Source organism: Heterocephalus glaber, unplaced genomic scaffold (genome assembly GCF_053883595.1).
Source record: "Heterocephalus glaber isolate CG9 unplaced genomic scaffold, H.glaber_assembly_v1.0 deba00001442, whole genome shotgun sequence".
Taxonomy (NCBI): Eukaryota; Metazoa; Chordata; class Mammalia; order Rodentia; family Bathyergidae; genus Heterocephalus; species Heterocephalus glaber.
The window spans coordinates 55,291,273-55,305,500 of record NW_028258296.1 but is presented as its reverse complement, the minus strand read 5'-3'; the positions used below and the strand labels follow the sequence as shown (position 1 = coordinate 55,305,500).

Below are 14,228 nucleotides of genomic sequence, written 5' to 3'. Positions count from 1 at the left end.
ATGCCCAGCTCAGTGGTCCATTTTTTTTTTTTCCTTTGGTACTGGGGATCAAACTCAGGACCTTGTGCTTTCGAGGCAGGTGGAAGCACCCCTGAGCTAAATCCCCAGCCCTTTTGGACCCTTTAAGAAGGTGTTTCATGTTGTTTGATAGGTCTCTGCCTTGTTGAATATGCTTTATCAGTTATCTGCATAAAAATATAACTGAATACATAGTGCAGACTGGTTACATTTATCAAAGACCTAACACTGGGAGGAATGCCTTACTGGGTGACTGAATGAGAGAATAAAATGATATGTTTATGCTGATACCATTTTTTGGATCCTAGGCCAAATACTATAAGATGAAACTTAACAGAAATAAATGCAGGGTTCTAATCTTGGGAAATCAATTGCCCACAACTGGATAGTTTTAGTGAGCAACTTGTTCAGTGTGGGTCAGTATTACAATGTGTTTCTTGCCTGGCATGGTGGGCCATGCCTGTGATCCCAGCACTCAGGAGGCTGAGACAGGAGGATCTGCAAGTTCTAGGCCAGCCTGGGCTACATAGTGAGTTTGAGGCCAGCCTGAACTACATAGTGAGACACTGTCTCAAAAACAAAACAATATTACAATGTGTTTCTCAAAACTTTAAGTGTACAACGACTGTCCTGGTGCCTGGAGTGAAGGATATGATGGTCCTGTCCCACCCTGCTGTTTGGAGCACACCCAGGGAAGTGTGCCCGGATCTGACAGCCAGATTCAGTAGCAGAGCCAGACCAAGTTGTCAGCTGGAGAGTGACTTCCAAGAAGGAAGGATCAAAGGGACAGAAGGCATATCAAATATTTGATTCATGTGTGCCCTGAGGAGGACCACACTCAGACCAGTACAGCTCAGTTACAGGGATAGAAACTTGACAGGGAGTCACTGCAATAATCAGAGCCGAGTGTAAATGACTCGGGCTGCCTTGGAGGGTTCCTGTCACTGAGCCCTGGGAGCTTTCCCTGGCCCACCACAGCCAGTCACGCCTACCCTGAGTCTGTGGTTCTGAGCCTCCACAGCACCCTGCATTCCCTCTGTACAATCCAAGTCATAGCAAGCCTCACTTCGCTTTTCATGTGGTCAGGGAGGAGGTCTGGCCCTCTAATTTGATGATTCTGAACTTTAAAGAAGAAGAGAAGTGCTTGAGAGTCTAGTAACCCCAGTTTAACCCTATTGCAATGTTGCTTTCTGCTCACCTGCAGCTGGGAGGGCTTTGGGGATTTCAGGAAATTGCAGTGAAGGAAAACACCTTCCTGCTGCAGCCTCCACCATCCCATCATGGAATTTCTACTCTGATGCTTTTTTCTATAAGGCTTTTTAGTGCTACCTTTCAGCGCCCAGGAGAGCAGCAAGAGGATTCTCTAGAGTTTGCTTCTCAAAGAAGAAACACAATTTTGATTCCAGCTAGGGCCTTCTGACTACCCAGCCAGGGGTATCTTGTGAACTTTTGAATTGACTCCTTTGAGCAATCACTTCAGATCTTCTCTTTGCACTGCAAACTCTGAGGTGACTCTCAAAAATGCTCTGATAACTAGTAAACATATGCACCTATGTTGTCTGATGCCAGTTTCACAAAAAACCAGCGACATCCAAATGTGAAACTCAAAGAAGTCAAAGCCTAACACTCAGAGAAAAGCAGAGGCAGGGCTGAGACTCTATCTTCGACCTTGGGATCAGCTTAATTTTCTCCTAGTACAGTATCTCCACATTGGTCTTCTTGGATGAACTTTCCCTTTGCTTTGTCTCCTTCACCACATTTAGTGTCTGCTTCCTTTCACTTTATCTTCCTTCCCCCCAAGCTCACCTCCACCTTATTTGGATTCCTTTCCTGCTTCTTGTGATTTTCCCATCAAAGATGGCAGGCATTCTCTTGTGTCCAGTCTTTCCTAATGAGTTGTTAATTCCTTCCTACTTAGAATAATATTTCTATTGTCTTAAACTGTGCTTATTTCTACATTCCTTCTAACTACCATACTATTTCTCTTGACTGGTACTGCTGAATTTATTGAGTATACCTAATTTAGTGTCATCTTGTCTCTTTTACATCTAAACCTTTTCCCTGCCATACTTTCCATTTCTTCTACTTTATCAAACCTGATCTAAGGAAGATCAAGGAATAAATCCATTTCAAAAACCATTCTTCGTGTCCTCACCTTCCTTGATTCCTGCCCAGTATTTGGACCTGTGGGCCACCTCCTATTCCTTTAAAATCACTCCCCACAGCTGTTGAGATTTATGCAATTCTGTGCTCTCCTAGGTACCTTACCAACTTATTTCTGGTCTATCTGGACAACCATTTCCTCATCAATTACATGGGAGAGGTGGGCTGGGACCATTTTAAAGTTTTCTTCCTATTCTATGGATTTCAGTTTTGTTTGCTGGAACTTCTTCCCCACTTCAGGCTTTGCTGGTCCCATAGTTGTTGATCCTCCACTTGGTTCTCTGTCCTTTCAGTCCCATGGAGAGAATCCACATCTCCACAGCTAGTTCAGACCTCTCACCAACCCTTCTGTGCCTTGTTTCCAGCTGTTCACACACAGATGCCTCATCATTACCTCACCTCACACCACCTCCTCAACCCCCAATAAGCACTACTTCCCAGCTTTCCCAGCTTTTACTGAAGTTACCAGAGGTGGGGCAGGGAGGGAAAGCTATGGGCTTTTAAGCTGCATTCACAGGACAAAAATAAGGAAGTAAAGAACAAGCCCAGTGTTTAATACAAGATGGGGAAAATGAAGCCAGTTAATTCCAAATTCTTCTTTTTCCTAACAAATGAATCCATCTTCAAACTACAGATGGCCAGAGAAACATTGTTGGGAGGGACTGAACCTCAGAGAGGTGAGGACATTGTGCCTGATTGCTTTTAATGAGTTCAGATCATTATATATCTGATGAGTAATACCCCAAGGTACATAAAGAAGTTAACAGATGTTTCATCAGATAGTAATCTATGAGAAATTAAGGTACCCTCAGAGTTTTAGTCACAGAGAACAAAAATATGAAGATAAATGTGGTCCAGTTTTATTTATTTATTTTTCCATTAAGTTTATTGGTACACTTTAGGTATAAAATAGTTACATTCATCATTGGGATCTTGTACCTTTACATGATGTATCATGGTTCTTATTTTTCTCCCCTTCCCCTGCCCTCCCTTCACCCCTTCCACCCTTCCCTATTTGCAAAGACTTTGTTTCCATTTTTTTTCTTTTCTCATATTTTTTCTTTTCCTTTCTTTCCTTTTCCCTACCCCTCCCACTTCACCTGCTCCTTTAGACCTTTTCTTCCTATCACACAATATCAATTATACATTTTTTAAAATTACAATATCAAAATTTAGAGGACATTACCACAGATTTTACAGAATTTAAAAGGATATAGAAAGCATATTACAAAAATCTTTTTTGAAATAAATTTGACAACTTCTAAGAATTACCTTGGAAGACAAATTAATGAAACTGATTCTGGAGGAAATATAAAGTTTGAACAGCACCTATTAAAGTATATTCCTAGCTTGAAAACCTACCTATATGACAACAACAGGCTCATATACATTTTAACTGATAAATTATATCAAACATTTAAAGCAGAAGAAAGGAGGACCACTTCTCCCCTCATTTTAGGAAATCAACATTGTGCCAATACTAAAACTGGATAAAGATAATAGAAGAAAAAAGTATGAACATAGACAAAAATTTGTTTAACAAAATAATTAGAAGTCAGATCTGGCAGTATGTAGAAAGTAGTTTTATTATAGGGATGGGAGTGTTGGCTCAGCATTGGAAGATCCACCCCCATAAGCTATCATTTTAACAGAGGAAAGAGAAAAGCCATATGATCCTGTCAGTAGTTGCAGAAAAAGTATTGGACTAAATTCTACAGCTGTTCGTGGTAAAAGCTATCAGGAAACTAGAAGTAGAATAGAACCTTCTCAACAGATAAGCCATGTACTCCATACTTCCAATGAAAACTTCTTTGAATGGAGACGATACAATGCTTTCTCCCTAAAGTGGGGAACAAGGGCATATATTCTTACTCTTTATCTGTCCATTAAACTTTGAAACCTAGGCCCCACCAAAATAGTCTGGCAATAAAATGACACAATTAGGATAGGATTGGCAAGGTAGAAGCAAAATCTTTATATGTAGATGAAATGATCATCTACAGAGAAAATACTAAGAAATCTCTAGGAGCCCCTAGAACTTGTATTTGAATTTATCAGGATTAGAAAACACAAGGTATATATAAAAATTCAGGTCTGTGTATACTTGCTATAAATGAAGAATTGATACTGAAATTTAAAAGTTATGTAGGAGTGCAAAGGACTCAGAAAAGCCAAAAACAAAAACAGTGTTGGAAGACGTTTAGCACCCAATTTTAAGACTTCTTCTAAAGCTACAGTAATCAAGGCAGTGTTGGTGTAAGGAAAGGCATAGAGATCATTGGAATAAAACAGAGAATCTAGAAATAGAACCACACATATATGGTCCACTGAGTTTTGAAAGGCTATTTAACATTAGCATTGTATAAAATATAAACTCAATTCAAGAGCCGAGGAAGAGATAGTGTTTTCAGCAAACGGCACTAGAACACCTGGTATCCGTATATAAAAAATTAACCTCAACCCTTTATTTCCATACATGAAAATAACTTGAAGGGATCTATGAACCTAAATGTGAAAGACTAAAACTATAAAACTTTAAGAAGAAATTATAAGGGAAAATGTTTATTAATTCAGCATAGGCAAGAACTACCTAGTATACAAAAGATATGATGTATAAAAGAAAAAAATTGAAAAAAGAGATTCCATCAGGGCCGGAGATTTAGCTTAGTGGTTTCGCCACCTGCTGTGTAAGCGCAAGGACATGAGTTCAATCCCCGGTACCAAAAAAAAAAAATCCATCAAAATTTAGAACTTTAAATGACATCATTAAAATGAAAAGTAGTACTTAAACAGACCATATTTACAATGCATATAACCTATGACCAGAATATATAAAGAATTCTTAGAGCTCATTAATAGACAACCCAATTAAAAAGTAGATATAAGAAGATGATAAATAGCCAGTATAGCACAAGGAAAGGTGTGCAGCTCTAGAATCAGAAAAATGCTGATCAGTACAATAACAAGATTGAATTATACACTCATTAGGGAGATGAAGTTAAAAGTTTTAAAAGCCTTGTCATGACTTTTTCTTTTTGTTGGATTCTCCCCCTTTGCGCTTAATTTGTCACACCCAATGAATTCATTCTCCTGGGTTTCCTGGAGTTGTGATCCTCATTGTCTTTTCCTAGGGTATTGTCTAAAAGTTTTTGGAATGCCAGTTTGATATTCATGAAGTTCCTGAGGTGCTCTTTATCATGAAAGTATCTTATTTCTCCATCAATTTTGAAAGATAGTTTTGGAGGGTACATCAATCTGGGTTGGAGGCTGTTTTCCTTTAGGGCTTGAAATACACCACTCCAAGCTCTTCGTGCCTTGAGAGTTTGCATTAAGAAGTCTGCTGTGATTCTGATGGGCTTTCCTTTATATGTGATTTGTTTCTTTTCTCTCACTCCTTGTAGAATTTTATTCTTCTGTTGGTTTTCTGGAATCCTAACTATTATATGCCTATGTGTAGATTTTTTTTTTTTTTAATCAAGGCTAGCTGGAGTCCTATGTGCCTCACTTATCTGTATATCAAGTTCTTTTCCCGTGCTTGGGAAGTTTTCTGCCATCACTTCTGTGAACAGTTTTTTTATGTCATCTGCACTGTCTCTTCTTTCTTCATTGACTCCAATCAGTCTTATGTTATTCTTCTTTGCATCACCTAGCAGCTGCTGGATTGATTTCTCATGGTCTCTTACTATTTTAAAGCAATTTTTCTTCTCCTGGTCACTAATTGCTATCTTATTGTCTGTGTCTGAAGTTCTGTTCTCACATTGGCTCATTCTGCTGCATAAGCTTTCAATGGAGTTTTTAATCTCCTAGAAATCTGTTTGTATCTGTTTTATGAATTCCATTTGTTTCCTATGTGGGGATTCCATCATGTTCCTCAGTTCCTCTATTTTTTTTATCTGTGTCTTCTCTAGATTTATTAATCATGTCTTGCACAACAGGCACAATCTCTTCTGTTATCTGAGAAATTATTTCTGATTTTATTTTTTCCAGGTCCTCTTTTGTTGTCAGTTCAGGGAGTCCAGGTGGTTGTGTATCAGTGTTCCATCTCGTTTTCCTTTGGGGTTGCTGTAGGTGATCTGAAAGTCTGTTTTTGAGACTGGTTTACGTGTCTTCTCATTTTGACCTGGGGCAGGGGGGTTGTACGTGGCTCACCTCCTGTGCGCTGGCGGGGTGGGGGGGGGAGTATGGCGGCCTGGAAGCCTCCTCCTGGGTGCCGGGAGTGGCTCACCTGTTCTCTGGGGGAGGGGGTGGTCCAGTTTTAAAACCCTTGATGGATCCCTGAATCTGAAGACTGGTTTAGCTCCTTGGTCCCCAGTAAAGTCTAGAATAGTCTCAAACAAAAGTACGTGTGCATTTAGGAAAGAAAGCAGTAATCACCACTGAGAATCAGTACTTTGTTAAGTTATATACTTGCTCCCTGGGTTAATAGACCAAAGATTCCCAAGAAATTTGGTAAAATCTTTCAGGTTGGGTTGTGTTTCCCTTTCTTATATGTCAGCAGCTTCCTTTTCTTGGGTTACATTTTGTTTATAATCATTTGTTCAATGTTTGACTTCTTTAATAGATTCTGAGTTTGGTGAGGGGAGAGTGGGACCATCCCTGGCCAGATCACTGCTGTATACATAGTTCCTAGTCTTGTAGGTATTGATTAAAAGAAAAAAGTAGTGGGGCTGGGGATTGAGCTCAGTGGTGCTACCACCTGCTTTGCAAGCACAGGGCCCGGAGTTCGATCCCCAGTACCAAAAATAAATAAATAAATAAACAAACTAATTACTCAGTGTGTAAATAGATAATGTGAGCTGAATAATATGTAGACTTTAAGTGATTACACAAGTAAAATTTTAAATGTTATAAATTATTAAATTGATGTCAGTCTAACAAATAGCTCTAAATATAAAAGTCTTAGAAGAAAAGATGGAACAGCTCCATGACATTGGATTTGATAATTATTTCTTGGCTGTGACACCCAAAGCACAGGCAAGAGAATGAAAAATAGATAAGTTAGACTCCATCAAAAAATTTAAAAACCTTTCATGGACGAAAGAACACAATTCACAAAGTGAAAAGGCAGCCCATGGAATGTGAAAAAACATTTACAAATCACACATCTGATAAAGGATTGATATTCAGAATTTATAACAAACACTAACAACTCAACAATAAAAACAAATCCTGCTTAAAAATGGGCAAAGAACTTGAATAGACATTTCTCCAAAAAAGACATACAGATGGTCAATGAACACATGGAAAAGATTCTGAACATCATTATTTATCAAGGGGAAATACAAACCAAAATCACAATGTGATACCACTTTATACCCTTAAGATGAAGGCTTTCATTAGCATGACTTTTATTAAAAACAACAACTACATAAAATAACAAGTGATGACAAAGACATGGGGAAGTTGGAACACTTACACATTTCTCGTAAGAATATAAAATGATGCACCCACTGTGGAAAACTACGACAATTCCTAAAATTCTATATGAATTCTATATGATCTAGTGATTCTATTTGAATCTATATGATCTAGTGATTCTGTATGATCTAATGATTCCACTTCTGGTATGTACTGTACTCAAAAGAAGTGAAAGCAGGGACTCAAACATGTTTGTACACTCATAGTCAGCCGCATTATCACAATAGCCAAAGGGAAGACATAACAGGAAGACCCACCTGTGATTAGTGGATAAGCAAAGTATGGTATATACATATAATGAAATATCAGCTTCAAAAAGGGAATGTAGTTCTAACACATCTACAGCATGGGTGAACCTTAAACACATTATGCCAAGTGAAATAAGTGAGATATAAATGGACAAATATTGTGTGATTCCACTTATATGAGCTACCTAAAGTAGGCAGATTCACAGAGATAGAACATAGAAAAGTAGTTGCCAGGGTCTCAGGGAGGAAAGAATCGGGAGTGTTTTCATGTTTACAGTTTCGGTTTTGCACTTTGAAACGTTCTGGAGATGGACGGTGGTGGTGGTTGCACAAAAAATGAGAACGTGCTTAATGCCCTAGGACCTCATGTACACTCACACATGTTTAGAATTACAATTCTGTGGTACCTGTTTTTACCACAATTTTTTTAAATGAGAGAAAAAGTAAGTTCCTCTGTGAACCTCAGGACTTTATTCTGGGCCCTTACAGCACAAGGAAGAAAATTTTAATAACTTTGCTTTTGATACAAAGATTACAGAAAAACCAATACAAAGAATGTTAAAATAAGTTTCTAAGGATGTTAAGATACTGAGCAACAGATAAAAATGAATACTGAAATTAAATAGGAATACTGGTATAATTCTGAATATAGGATAAAAATGAAAAATATAGAACTAAGAGTAATGACTTTTTATATGAAAAAAATGTTGGGGTTTCCATTTCCTAAAATCCAATGGAATCCCATACCAGAAGGGGGAAAAAGGTACTTCTTACCCATTGGTAAAAATGTGTTCAAATAGAAGGAGGCAGTAATCCACTGTGCTCTGAGATGAATGATCAGACTGGGCACCAAATACTCCCTTTGGTTCTTCTTTGAAAGTTTGTATAAACTGATGAAACTATGAGGATAGTCAGGGAAATCAAAACCAGGTCTCATTGGTCTTCATTGTTGGAGTAGGGGATCTAGCTTGGGGAAAAGATAATTAGGAGGAACGTAGTAACTGTTTTCAGCTATCTGAAAGATTGGCATGTGAAATAAGGACTGCCCTTATTCTGTATCTATTCCTCATGGCAGAACTGGGACCAAATATTTAGGCAAAAAGCCAAAAGGAAGCTGATTCATTATGTGGCAATATTTTCCAAGTATTAGACAGATGACATTCAATAGAGTGGCCTCCTGTTACTGGCTGGCTCAAGGAGAGGTGTTTGCCCCCATCCAGGACACTGGAGAGTAGTAGGTTCATGCTTTCCATCACCATGGACTCTTTTTTCGTTTCCTCATATCAAAATCTTCATATTGTATTTGACTCCTACCCCTTCCCCCCAACATCTAATGAAGTCTTGGAGTTCTTCCACAACTGTCTTGACTTTACCTTTCACTCTCCATCATGTTGCAGGAAACTCAGCTCTTCAACTATAGAATACTGCATGTGCTGTCAGTCAGCTCTTCTATCCAGCCTTTGGGTGGTCCCTTACCTCAATCCATTCTGTACAGACCTGCTAGATTCATTTTATAAAATAACTATCAAGTAATTATTTTGATCAAGACCAAAGAGTAGCTCCCAGCTGCTTCCCATATTAAGATAAAATTCTTTTTGCTCTCTCTCGCTCTCTCTCTCTCTTTCTTTCTCTTTCTTTCTCTCTCTCTCTTTTGTCTTTTGGGGCTGTTCTGCCTTCCCTCCCTTCCTAATTTCCATTCTGCTACCCAAACAATTGATTTTGGTTAAACTGTTCCCTTCAGTGTCATCTGGCTTGATTGTCTTTACCCGCTCATTCCCACTTCCATTCCCTCACTTGTGTTGTAGCCCTGTTTCCTTCGCCCCCAGCTTTTTTTCATAGGGTCTACCCCATACTAAAACTACCGTGAAATCTTTTCTGGCCACCCAAGCTCACACCAACCCTACTTTCTCTCACTCATTTAACAAATATTTACCAGTCTTACAAGAGTAAAGGCATATGGTAAGCAAGAAAAATTGGGCTCTTGACTTCACAAAGTGGGCAAGACAAAATAATTTCTATGAGGAACACAAACAGATACTGTAATACAAAATGACATTGTGTGTGTATGTGTGTTGGTTGGTATTTTGATAGGGTAATCAGAGAAGGCTTCCTTCAAAAGTTGACAAATAAGCCAGGACCTGAGCCAGGGATTTAGCTCAGTGGTGGTGCACCTGCCTTACAAGCGCCAAGGTCCTGAGTTTGATCCCTGGTACCAAAAAAAGGACCTGAAAGATGTGAAGGAGCCAGCTGCTGGGAAGGGCTGGAGTCAAGGTAGCCAGGCTGAGGAACCACAGTGTGTAGGGCTCCCCAGGCAAGAAGAGCTCAGCACATTGGAGATACTGAAGTCGGAAAGGTTTGGCTGGCGCATAGCAGGTGAGGGAAGAAGGGCATGTAGTAAAGCCAGAGAGGAGCCTAGGGCCTGCTGGGCACGTTAAAGACTTTGGATTTCACACTAATTGCATTGGGAAGACATGGAAGGATTTTAAGAAAGAAAGTGATATATATGATTTATCCTCTTTTTTTTAACTGGGGGTTGAACTTCCCCAGCCCTGTTTTAAAAAAAATTTTAGACAGTGTCTCCCTAAATTGCTCAAGCTGTCCTTGAACTCATCATCCTTCTGCCTTAGTCTCCCAAGTGGCTGGGATTACAGTTCATGCCACCATGGCTGGCTATGAATTATACTTTTTAGATTACTTTATTTACAATGTGGAAAATAGGCTGATGGGAGTAAGAGCAGAAGTAGAGGTTGTGAAAACAATGTGATAAAACAGATGAAAGATGGTAACTTGAATTACAGTAATGGAGAAAAGTGGATAGATTTCAGATATGATTTGGAAATAGACATAAAAGGATTTTCTAATCGTTTTATGCAAGCAGTAAAGAATTAAAAGTGATTCCTAGGTGTCTGATGTGAGAATTACATGGGTAAATGGACATACACTTTTTGGTGTGATGGGGAAGTGGGATAACAGAGATTAGATTTAGGGGAAACTCAGCAAGGAGACATATTATACTTGAGAGGTGTCTGTGGACACCCAAAAGGCACTGTTAAGGTACCACTTGACTGTAGGGGTCTAGAACTCACATGAGGAAGCTGAGAGGAAGATAGAAATTCTAGCATTATCAGCATACACATATTATTTAATGACTATGAATGAATGAATTAGAGTAAGGAGAAGGCAAGAACGAGGCCTAGATGTTTGTATGCCGATGGTGAAGATCTAAAGGAAAGAGACAGATAAATAATGCAGATAGTCACGGGTATGGTAACATTCTTATTACGTCCAGTCTGTCTTTATTTCCAGGTTAGTGATTACTTTTATGTGGAATGTGAACATAGAATATGATAATGCTGAGAATAGCATGTAGTCTTGTTCTGCAATCGTTCCTGTTACTGTCTCTTCAATTAGATGTAGGTTCCTTATAAGCAGCTAGTATAATCCACTGTGCCTAGCACAGGGCATGGTATAAGGTCAGTGCTTGGTACTTATTTCTTCAGTGATAGTAATACTTCAGAAGTTCTTGCTAAAATCATGGGTTCTGCCACACAAGGCTAAAGGTTAGATCATTTCTCCTGGGCTATGTGATCTGGTTCATCCTTTGAATGGATGTGATCCTTGTGTTTCTTCATTGTGTTATCACTTTTAAATAATGGTAAAGGCCCTGCAGGCACCCAGTACAGTCGGAATTAAGAGAACAAACTAATCTTTATTGCAGTGGGTTGAATGGCATTTAATTAATATATTTATATATTTTGGCATATTAAAGGTACATATATACTTATAAAAATAAATTTGTGTATTTATAAAACTTTTTAATAGCTCAACCACTGACAGCTATTTAAGTGAACTTTACCAAAGCCTAGGAGACCTTTTGTATTTAGAGAACAAAAGAAATCCCAGTAATCCACAATTGCCTTTAACTACATACATTCTGACAGAACACCGTGGTAATGACTCAGTCTGTAGCAAGGTGCTGAGCCCAGCCCAACTGCATTTGGCACCGAGAACTGAGCGGCTAGAAACCAATACTCCAGAGCCCTTGAAGCACAGCCGAGAGCAAGCTGACTCGTGGGGATGGGCAGGAGTCTCCAAGGAAAGGTCTCGCCAAGTAGCAGTGGAGTCACCATGTATATGGGAAGTGGGGAAAATGAAAGCTCCGGGACGCTTGGGTAAAGATGGGAAACCAACACAGGCTCCTGGGAGACTTCTACGTAAAGAACTTTGGCCGTAGCAAATAAATAAATTTATCTTTAAAATCCTGAAAACCAAAATTCACCCATATACAAATTAACTGGACATTGGTTACCACTGAGATTCATAAGCCGCTTCTGCCCTCCAACCCTAGCTCTGGCCGCTGGAGAAAGAAAGAGGGTAGCTAGCATAGAACTGTGGGCAGGGGGCTGCTTCCCAAGCTGTTTTGTTTTTGTTTTTTTGACTCTGACCTTTCCTTTTGCAAGGTATGAGAATCAAATCTTCCAGAGCCACACACAAATACATCAAATTAGCTGTTTCACCTTTGCCGACCTAATGCCCCACCCCACCCTCAAGGAAAGATTTGTACTGTACTTTCCTTTCACTGAGGCTGGGTTTCTTTCGCCTATTTTTTTAAATTTTTAAAATATTTTTTATTCACCCTATTATTTGAAACCCTAAGATCCCTCATAATTGCTTGGGGGCGCTGAAGTAGTATTACAAGGGAAGCTGAATTCTTTCTGGTTGGTAAGATAGCTGAATTTCTTCGTGCTCTAAGTATATTTCTGAGCCTTCTTTGACGTCTTCCTGTGGTCACACTTGCACTTATCTTCTTCCTCCAGAATTTGGAGTGCCAAGTGCCAAAAATGGACAGGTGAAGTGTGGTCACCTATAGGGTAGAAGGCAGATTTGTGTCTGTTTAACAGTAACCCAGATAAGAAGCCATGTTAAACAGAGAGCCAGTTTTTATTCCATCTTCATAGCGTACCTTCAGCATTATTTTATTGTTTAACTCCCTCTAATATGAAATGTTTGGCCACTGACTGGTTTTTGTGCTTTATAAACCATTTGCTTGAAATATGTTATTAAAATTTTACTACTGAATTAAGAGTTCATAACTTTTCTTAAATATGAGAGTTTGTGACTTGGAAAAGAATTACAGATCTGGGCTAGAGAAAAGAAAGTACAGTAAGGTTCAGATGTCCAAACAGCGTGAGAAATATAACACAATTTGATGTTTTTTAAAGCAAACGAGCTGAGTCTAAGAATGAGCACATTTTTACAAATGATCAGGTGGTTCCTGTTTCCCACCTCCAGCCTGTCCTTCACATTCCAGCTTAATAATTTTTCTGAAGAACCAATCTGGTCACCGGATTGCCTTATTTGAAACTTTATTGATTGATTGATTTTTGGTGGTGCTGGGGATCAAACTGAGTGTCTCACACATGCTGAGCATGAGCTCCACCACTGAGCACCAGGCCTTGCCTAAAACTCAAAGTCCAACTCCTTCGTGGGCCATTCCAGGTTCTCCATGACTCCAGGTTCTTCCCCCTTCCTCTAAGCTCATTTATTTTTTATCTCTGCCTCCCTTAAAGAACCTATCCTGTTCTACAGGCCCTTGCTGTCCCCACTTCCTCTTATTAATTTTTTCCGGGAAATCTCCCTCCTTCAAGAATCAGTTCAAAGATCACCTTTCCTTTGAAACTTCCTCTCTGGCCTGTTGCACCCTCTTCACACTCACTGCCTGAAACATCGTAATGAAATGGCCCACTTACACACCCGTTTCTTCATTCCAGGTAGCTTCAGATGCCCATTTCTTCATTCCAGCCTCAGCACCATTCCTGCCATACAGGAGGTCCCCTCTCTGCTGAGCAAATGATGCCTTGGGGTAAGGAAAAGGGAAATGACTAAGTGTACACAGTTTAAGGGGACACAGCAACCACCCTGCCCAGGGTTCTCTAGCTGCTGGTTAAGGAGAAAGAAAGAAAAAATATAAAGGATTGAGCATCACTGTGGAGCTGCTGTGATTTCTCTTGTTCACAAAAGTCAAGAAGAACTCGAGTCATTTGTGAGGACCAGTGAAAAAATGGAAATATTTTAAATATCCCATATTTGAAACTCCAGGACTTCAGACAGTGAGAGCAAACCACTAAACCAAGCTGGGTCCTGTCTAGCTGCACAGGCAGTGCATCCACGAAGCCAGCCCTGATGAAACCACTGAAGTGCATTACAACATCAAGATAAGAAAGAGAGGAGGGAGGTTTGGAGAAATGTTAGATCAACTTTTTAAAAAGAGTAGCTTTAAGGGCTGGGGATTTAGCTCAGTGGTTTCACCGCCTGCCTCGAAAGCGCAAGGACCCGAGTTCGATCCCCGGTACCAAACAAAAAACCAAAAACAAGTAGATT

General features: G+C 39.5%; 1 protein-coding gene across 4 annotated transcripts in view; it reads left to right on the top strand.

The window, feature by feature from the left end:
* The window catches only part of Acp6 (acid phosphatase 6, lysophosphatidic), a 46,529-nt gene that overhangs the window by 29,416 nt on the left and 2,885 nt on the right, over positions 1-14,228 (top strand). For 2 of the 4 annotated variants that reach the window (XR_205641.4, XR_001184063.3), the window contains one exon: positions 13,619-13,832. Coding sequence is in view for 1 of the 4 variants with exons in the window: in XM_021265802.2 (XP_021121461.1) it covers positions 13,619-13,693 (75 nt within the window). In the remaining 3 variants the exon portion in view is untranslated. Of the gene's footprint in view, positions 1-11,788; positions 12,927-13,618; positions 13,833-14,228 lie in introns of those variants that run through there. The other 2 variants (XR_002398007.2, XM_021265802.2) reach the window with 2 other exon arrangements.